Source organism: Paramormyrops kingsleyae, chromosome 7 (assembly GCF_048594095.1).
Source record: "Paramormyrops kingsleyae isolate MSU_618 chromosome 7, PKINGS_0.4, whole genome shotgun sequence".
Taxonomy (NCBI): domain Eukaryota; kingdom Metazoa; phylum Chordata; class Actinopteri; order Osteoglossiformes; family Mormyridae; genus Paramormyrops; species Paramormyrops kingsleyae.
This window is the reverse complement of record NC_132803.1, coordinates 5977058-5985957: the sequence shown is the minus strand read 5'-3', so window position 1 is coordinate 5985957 and position 8900 is coordinate 5977058. Positions and strand designations below refer to the sequence as shown.

Genomic DNA, 8900 nt, shown 5'->3' with positions numbered 1-8900 from the left:
CTGTTTTGTCCTTGTGGAAATTAATAGCAAATATGCGGTATACTGAAATGCTTTAAGTTCTTGCACACCTTAAGTGGTCTGATCATTTTGAGACAGTGGTTTCTAGTCACTACATTTAAATACCAAACTAAACTACACGACCAAATGTTTGCTAGTATCTGAAATGTGTCCTTACTGTAACAGTGAAGTCAAAGTGGCTACAGTCAGAACAGGATGATGTGATGACAAAATCATCACTGTAAAAGTGCGATACAGTTAATCAATTACACATTATTTCATTCTGGTAAATGATGTACTTTATTTGCAAAGCACATTCTCCTGCAAAAACAGCAATCAGCCCCTCTGGTAGCTCCATAAGGTGGCCAGGTGCAGGTTGACAGAATAACTACCAGTAACCTTTAAGCATGGACAAAAGAACAGAGGAGTAAATTCTCAAAGAATTTCCCCATTGTGGGATTAATAAAGTCTAATCTAATCTAAATGTAAATGTAAATGTAAATGTTGTGTAAATATTGTGCTCCTGCAGGAGGCAGAATGGTAACGTCTGAACTGCCTTTTTGAACCAAGTCAGCTTGTTAATCACACCTTTTTGCCATTAGCTAATCAAATCAAGGTTTTAGTTTCACTGGTGAGGTTACGACAGGGTTTTTCTCACTTACTGGGTTCTTATTTATGTGAAGCATTGTGCCAGTAGCATTTTCAGTATCTCTTACTGGATTTAATTTAGGTCATCTTATACTAAATGGCAAGTTGGGGAAAATTAACACACCATCAGCATTTCTGTCCGATGACTGACACTTGAGGCACCATGTTCTCCTCCACCCCATTTCTTGTGTCATGCATACATTAGTACCACTATATATTGTATAGTGGATGGCATTAGTGGTGTGTCAGTCGCAAACATGTTGGCTGTATGAGCCGTGGCTCCTTTACATGAATGATAGGGGGCAGTTCCTGCCTGAGAGCCAATTTCTCTCTCTCTTTCTTTTTTTTTCCATTAATGTAAGACAATGATTGGTTGATCGTTGGATGACCACACTGCTGGCCACGAGCAGACCAGGCACCGACTGAATGTTGTGTTGATGTACGTGCCGTGCGACCAATCAACTGTGACGACTGACATCAATCATGCCGTTAGGTTAAAAGGCATCTACAAGCACAGAGACAGGAGGAGTGCAAGAGCAGCAGAAAACAAGATCAGTGACAGTCGCAAACTAAGTAGCATTTAAATGCATTTTAATAACATAGACAACACAAAGGCAGAATGTACAATTTTTAAGATAAAACTACCATTTCGAGCAGGATCTACTAACAACCAACCTTCACTGACGTATTAGAACTGTACACCCGACCAGTGCGGTTTTAAGAATAAACCAAGCTAGCATGTCTGCTACTGAACATGGAAAAGTCTACAGGGACCGTTGTTGCTGCAGTGTCCACAGTCGTCCCTTCAGGCATCAGGTACACAGGCATGAACAACACAGTTTATGCCAGTTTTTGACCCTGGCAAGACAGAACACAACTGATGGGGAATAGACTAAAATGACTGCAAGTCATCCAACCAAATTCTCAGTCGTGGAGGACAAGAGCTGTGGAAGCTACATCCAAATCCAAGTAGGAATTAAACATTCAGCAGACTGCATGATAGAGAATGTGCTTTACTGCAGGAAAGGGTTAAAAGAACCCCAGCTGTGCCTGACATCCCGAGCCATCACTTCCCTCATGACTGTTACATGTCAAGTCATTGAAAATTATAAATAGGTGTCTATTTCATATGGACATTATAGTAGCATTAGAATTGTAACATGCATTTATACCCAAGGACCAGATGCACTGTGTTTGGTGTTTGTAGTTAAACTGTAATTACAACGTAAATAAAATGTTCAGTACACATGTAATAATGTTTGAGATTTTTTAAATTATGTTTTTATACCAGGGGTGGCACAGGGTTGCAGTGGTTAGCACTGGTGCCTCACACCTCTGGGACCAGGGTTTGAGTCTCCACTATAGCTCCATGTGTGTGGAGTTTGCATGTTCTCCCCGTGTCATTGTAGAGTTTCTTCCAGGTATTCCAGTTTCCCCCTATAGTCCAACAATGTGGCTAATTGGAGTTACCAAATGGCCCATAGGTGTACACGTGTGATTGCAGCCAGCGGTGGGTTGGTGCCCCATCCTGGGTTGTTCTCTGCCTCTCAACCCTGACTAGGACAAGCGGTCCCCAAAATAGATGGATGTTTTCATACCAAACATAATTTTAAATAATGGAAATTAAAAAGTATAGTATAATTACATTGAATAATTGAAGTGATATATATATATATGTACATATACAAACCACAGGTGAAAACGTTGCTGAATTATAAAAGTCAGAAGTGATACTAAATGAAGAGCCGTTTGGGAGACAACAGCTGAATGATCTGGCAGACTAAAAAGAGTCGGACTTCCTGTATCTAGCCGGCGTTTGTTTGCAGGGGGAAGGATTTCAGCGCCGTACCGAATGCATGCTGCAACTTCGCTGCTTCCTATCATCAGGGGTCACGTTTGAATATAAAGTGGAGAGTAAAAGTCGTTCGATCTATAGACATTCACTGACGGGCGAAATAATAATTACAACATGCTTCGCACTGTTTGTCGGACTGGAAGTGCTCTTCTGAAGGTAATACTGAAATGAAATAGTTGTGCTGATGTTAACTAGCTAAGTAAGATGTGTAAACTCACTTGTTTCGCTCCATCGCTGGCTGTCAATGCAGGCGCGTTATCGCATTGTTGCTCAATTAGTTTATTTATTTATTAAAATTTAGCTGTGTTAGATGTAAACAAACTTGTTTTGTTTTTAATAATGATACATTGATGGACATAATTCTCAATGTAAACTCATGTTTTCTTTAGGTTGCGCGGTTAAATTGTACGGTCTGTTGAGGAAAGAATAAAATCAAAGTTAATTTTGCGTTCATACATACTGAAGGGAAATTTTGTATTGACTGGTTTCATGTTTTTGGAACACAACGTTACAATCCTTTAAGATAAAACTGTCGATGTGTTGGACTGGATGACTAGAACACATGATTGTCTTTGACATCTGGATGGCGGTCCCGTCTCCATGCAGCACTCTCGCCGCAGCACACCCTCACAGTGGGCAGCCCTGGCCCAGCAGAGATGGGCCTCCAGCCTCCCCATGAACACTGTAGTGCTCTTTGTGCCTCAGCAGGAGGCCTGGGTGGTGGAGAGAATGGGCAAGTTTCACCGTATCCTGGAACCAGTAAGTCAACCTGCTGCTTCATCCAAAGCTAAGTACATGACTTCAATAACTAAATTTTGTTTATTTGTTTTTTCCCAGGGATTGAATTTCCTTATTCCGATATTGGACAGAATTCGTTATGTGCAGAGCCTGAAGGAGATCGTCATCGACGTGCCAGAACAGTCTGCCGTCTCACTGGGTAAGTGTCTGTCCTTGCCATTGGTTATGTGTCTGTGATCTATTTCTTTTCAATTGACGTGCTGCTGTTTCAGATAATGTGACACTGCAGATTGATGGAGTTCTGTATCTCAGAATACTAGATCCTTTTAAGGTATGCTGGCTTTTTATTGAACATCAATATTTACTGAATATTTTGTTCAGCTCTTGCTGGGCTATTGCATAAACCTTTAGTAGTAATGTAATTGCTGATAAATGACGCGCTGACTAATAACCATACCTGTTCCCTTCCAGTCCAGCTATGGAGTCGAAGATCCAGAATATGCTGTGACTCAGTTGGCACAAACCACAATGCGCTCTGAGCTTGGAAAGTTGACCCTTGACAAAGTTTTTCGGGTAAGGGAGAGTGTGCTCTTATCAAATGGCTTAAAGACACACAATGAATCCGTTTTCGCTTTTTATTCTGTATTTCTCCATCCTTTGATAACATGCAAACAACCAGGTACCAGTCATCAGAACAAAAGACACTATGAAATTCAGCATCACACTATATAGTTGTGGTTGCTTTTAGAATTCATTCTTTTTTGTAAGTATAAAAGCAGGTGTGTCTCTGGCCGCCCAAGTATACCTGCCACTCAAACCCTACCTGTGCTGTGTAGGAAAGAGAGTCCCTGAACTCCAACATCGTCCATTCCATCAACCAGGCGTCAGACGAGTGGGGCATTCGCTGCCTTAGGTACGAGATCAAGGACATTCATGTTCCTCCGCGTGTTAAGGAGTCCATGCAGATGCAGGTGAGTGGATGTCTCCCAGGGAAGCTGCTGGAAGGTTTGGACATTGAGACCTGGAGATGAAAGCTGGAGGTCTGTGTGCGGCTCAGTGGGTTAGGACACTGTGTCTGTGGTTGGTTGGGCACTAGGTCGCATCCTAGGGTTGGTAGAGCAGTTTCACCATCCCATGAGGGAGGCCCTGAATTTCCAATTGGGGACTGATTAACCCTTTATTGATCCCTGTGGGGAAATTGTCTTTATACCTCCCTCAACTTGCTCCTTGTAGAGTAAGCTGTCTGCAAAGGGCAGTCACCCGTAGCAGCGCCCAGGGAGCTGGGGGTTAAGGGCCTTGCTCAAGGACCCGCAGACATGCTGAGGCTGGGTTTGAACCGGCAACCTTCTGGTTACAGGCACACAGGCTTAGCCCACTGAGCCACACGCTGCCCCCATTTCTTAAAAATGTCGGTTGCTTTGGAGAAAAACTGCAAAATAAATGACTCTTTAATTACATTTACATTTTAACAACTCAGCCTCACTGATATCCCAAACTTTTGGGCGATAGGTGGGCGATAAATCGATTTTATCGATTAATTCGAGTTTACAGTTCAGGACTATGTGTTTTTAGGAAAATCGATTTTATTACTTATTTTACATGCGAGCGCCAAAAGTGGAACTAAAGCAATGCACCGTTCTTCACGGGTAAATTAGCGCGGCGCACCCAAACACTCTAGCGGATTCACAAACAACATGGCAATGGTTTGGTTTTGCGCCGTTGGACACAGACCAAACAAGTCCTCGTCGCAAAGTCTGTTTTTAAACTGTTGCAACCAAAGGAAGCAGCACGACAAATTTATTCCAGCACCTAAAGCAGAGGCACACAGCGGAGTGGGAGAAGTGCAGCTCCCAGTGAAATGAAAATACCTGCAGCACCAGCACAACATCCAAACTTAAGCAAGAAACCGTCCCTGACACGTTTTTGAACTATGTGCCATATGATAAGAATGGGGCACGATGGAAGGCGACAACAAACGCTGTCGCGATGTATGTTGCAAAAGACATGGTGCCCATACATACTGTGGAAAAGCCAGGATTCATTAACATGCTAAAAGTTTTTACAAGTTTCTAAAAGTGTTTACAATGGCGTGGTCTGCCATCTCACTTACAAGCATCTTTTTTGGAAAATCGGATTTATTGTGAAAAAATATTATTAAATTTTTAGGCCATATCGCCGAGTTCTATCTGAATGGTTCTTTAGTACTTTACTTCTTTTCACCCAAAAATGATATTTGACTTATCAGCAGATACAAAGGAAGGATACAAGCTCTTCAATATTTGGTCTGACAGATTTGAACATGGTCAATATCTTGTGTCAGCACCAGCACTGTGTACACCCCTGTGGTGGACTGTTGAGTGTGGTTAGGACTCTTTGGAAAAGGGTAACCGGGTGGAGAATTATAGTTGCTGGTTATGGTTATCTTGGTAACGAGTTAATGTGTCAGAATGTGGTAATCATTGGCCCGTAGGTGGAGGCAGAACGAAGGAAGAGGGCCACCGTGCTGGAGTCCGAAGGCACCAGAGAGGCAGCCATCAACGTGGCGGAAGGCAGGAAACAGGCACAGATTCTGGCCTCTGAGGCCGAGAAGGCAGAACAGATCAACAAGGCAGCCGGTAACGTCACCATGCAGGCTGAGACTGAGAGCGCGGTCATACCCGCGACCTGCATTCCCAGCCAAGTCCACAAACCTGGTTTCGAGTTCCCGGACTGTCTCGATTTTTTTTTTTGTCAGTTTTTGTCGTTCTCTGCCACTTCCGTGTCTCTTTCACACTGCAAAACAGGAACTGTGACCTTTATGCTAAATAGGCATGGGAGACGCAAAAAGCTTGTCGGTTAAACTTCACACGTAAATTTCATACACGCCATAATCACTCCACCACTCCAAAGCAATGGAGGAGGAAGACGTCGTGTGGTAGTTATTGTCAGTAATTGGGGGGATTGAGGGGTTTGATCAGACAGTCCGAAAATAGGTGGTGAATTGTGTCCTATATTGGTTCAAAAAGGGACACGGCGTTTTATTTATACGACCCGTGACTTGTTTATAAATTACTAGCTCTTGCCAGTAGATCGATCTTCAAGCGATATTAGAGAAAATATACCTGTAAAAAAAAAAAAAAGAAAGGAAAGGAAGATTTGTACGTCAAGTTCTGGAGATAAGATTCTCCTAGCAAGAAATGCAAAACTATTTATTAATGAATACCACATGCATTAATGCGATTAAATAAAAAATATTAATGCATTATGGCTTTAATGCCATGCTTTTACTTAAATCTCAGCCCCGATTTAATGTCATTGAGATCGGCAGAAAAATGATTCCATCAGCTCCGTTTTTGCTCTACTATTTCTGTCTTCTGCATAACTTCCACGTTAGTGCTGGTGCTTGTAGTCAACCAATCGGCAAAGGTTTGGCAGCACAATATTAGGCAGGTGGTTTTAATGTTACGGCTGATCGGTGTAAGTGGTATGGTACTTCAATGAGTAGCACTGTTGACTTACACCCTCAGGTTGGGGATCTGAATCCTACCTCTACTCTGTCTGTGGAGGTTTCATGTTCTCTTGTGTTACACGGATGTGGTTTAGGCACTCCAGTTTCATCCTGCAGCCCAAAGACATGCTAGCTAGACTAATTGGTGTCTTTAGATTGTCCTCTGTGTGTGTGTGTGTGTGTGTGTGTGTGTGTGTGTGTGTGTGTGTGTGTGTGTGTGTGTGTGTGTGTGTTTGGATGGATGGGTACGAGAGGGAATCCCTCATTCTCTTTTCTTCCAATTTCCCCAGGTGAAGCCAATGCTGTCTTGGCCAAAGCAGAGGCAAAGGCTAAAGCCATTAAGCTGCTGTCTGACGCCCTGACAGAGCAGGTAGACATGCTGGGCGTGTTGGCTGTGAGCGTGGATGGGTTAGTCAGACGTAGAGAATAGTGATTTAGAGACGCATTCAGTTTTAATGTATGAATGCTTTGATGCCTCCTGATTGAAGGGGACCCTGTCTCCCCCCCCCCCGTATGTTCATATGGTGGAATGTGTACTGGGGTAACCTGGCGGATCGTGTTTCTGCAGAATGGCGATGCCGCGGCCTCCTTGAGTGTCGCCGAGCAGTATGTATCTGCCTTCTCCAACCTGGCCAAGGAGACCAACACCATCCTGCTGCCTTCAAACACTGGAGACATCAGCAGCATGGTCTCCCAGGTGACTGAGCTTGCAGCCTCCCCAGCTGCAACCGCATCAGGCATTTTTTGAATTAGCATCTGCGTTCGCGGTCGACTTTGGCTGTCATTGGGTGCCCAGGGTGACCATCTCCTTCTCATGTCCGTCAGGCCATGACCATCTACGGCAGCCTGGCCCAGCCGAAGAAGGGCAGGCTATCTACCGCTACCACGGACACAGCGGCCAGCATTCTGAGAGCGGAGACCGAGGAGAAACACCTCAGTGAGGGATCCTCACTATCGCCTCCTGGTGGTCAATAGATCACAGACTCGGACTGTTGCCGAGCAGAGGAGGCCGATTTCAGTCCTTTTCAAGAACTGGCTCGAGCAGAGGTGGGCAGGCCGGCCCAGAGACCACAGTGTCTGCATTTCTGCAGTATTCCAGCACTACGGTCATTGTTCCATGAGAAAGTAATAGTACCAAACTTGTGGTGTGAATAATGCCCAAGTCTTATGATCAGATAACAAACATTTAGTCGGACGATGTATCCAAAACATGACTAATTTGGGGAGAGATTCCTCAACTGCTGGAACATAACAGAAATGCAGAGACTCTGTGGCTTTTTTGGACGCTGTTGCTTACCCTCCTGAAGGTGGAAGACCTGAAGGAAAGACATCCTCGGGAGAAGCCAGATGACCAGGCTTAAGTTACAGGCAAAATCGTCAACATTCTGTTTTTCCGCCGTTTGTATTTTTTTTCCCATTGTGTTTAAATTCCTTCAGGTGTACATCCTCCAGTTTCCAGTGTAACACACACTGATTCATCCTCCAGTTTCCAGTGTAACACACACATTCCTGACTTGTATGTGAACCTAAGCATCACTCGCTGGGATGCCGTAGGTCTCCAGTGCAAGTTTGGTGGTTGATGTGATTTCTGGTACCCCAGCCATTCAGCAGCATCTCACCATATTCACAAGTACTGCGAGTTGGTGCCTCCACCTTTTAAGCTTTATCACTGTAATTCTTCTACCCAGTAATTAATTCTTAGCACAAATGTGCCCATGTTTGACATACAGAGATGCACTGCAGTGGGATGCCTGAAGCTGATTAATGAAAATGTGTGAGAGAAATGTTGAGCTTCTCAGTCACACCACAGTACATAATTTGACTTGGATAGAAGACATTTCTGCAGTCATTATGTACTATTATCATATGTAATTAGCAAGCCATTTTATGAGGGAGAATTGTGAAGATTGTACACCTGTGAAATATTAAATATTCAGAAAAGGCTGTTGTCTTTTTTCCCCCCAGCATTTCTAAACCGTATTCAGAAGTTTCAGGAGAATTTTTGAACATACGCTCAGTATAAATAATAACATGGTTACATAATGCACTTCCTTTTCCATTGATATATACTCTTGCTTTCCAAAACATACAGCACTGTGCAAAAAAAAGTTATGTTTAAATGATTTTCATATCGGTTTATGTGTTTGTCAAAGTGCTTTTTCAAATCCTCTCCTA

General features: G+C 43.4%; 1 protein-coding gene across 1 annotated transcript; it reads left to right on the top strand.

The window, feature by feature from the left end:
* Nucleotides 1-2461: 2461 nt before the first annotated feature.
* stoml2 (stomatin (EPB72)-like 2) lies at nucleotides 2462-8669 on the top strand. Its single transcript, XM_023838905.2, has 10 exons — nucleotides 2462-2656; nucleotides 3107-3259; nucleotides 3338-3437; nucleotides 3511-3569; nucleotides 3710-3811; nucleotides 4075-4209; nucleotides 5709-5853; nucleotides 7016-7095; nucleotides 7294-7422; nucleotides 7551-8669. Exons 1-10 carry the CDS (start codon nucleotides 2615-2617, stop codon nucleotides 7698-7700), a joined length of 1095 nt encoding a protein of 364 aa, XP_023694673.1. The 5' UTR covers nucleotides 2462-2614; the 3' UTR covers nucleotides 7701-8669.
* The last annotated feature ends 231 nt before the right edge of the window (nucleotides 8670-8900 follow it).

What these genes read in the sequence shown, in the direction of transcription:
- stoml2 (XM_023838905.2), top strand. Translation starts at nt 2,615, where the DNA reads ATGCTTCGCACTGTTTGTCGGACTGGAAGTGCTCTTCTGAAG. An exon ending in CTGGAAGTGCTCTTCTGAAG is followed by an intron (nt 2,657 to 3,106) that starts GTAATACTGAAA and finishes GTCTCCATGCAG; the next exon opens with CACTCTCGCCGCAGCACACC. An exon ending in TTCACCGTATCCTGGAACCA is followed by an intron (nt 3,260 to 3,337) that starts GTAAGTCAACCT and finishes GTTTTTTCCCAG; the next exon opens with GGATTGAATTTCCTTATTCC.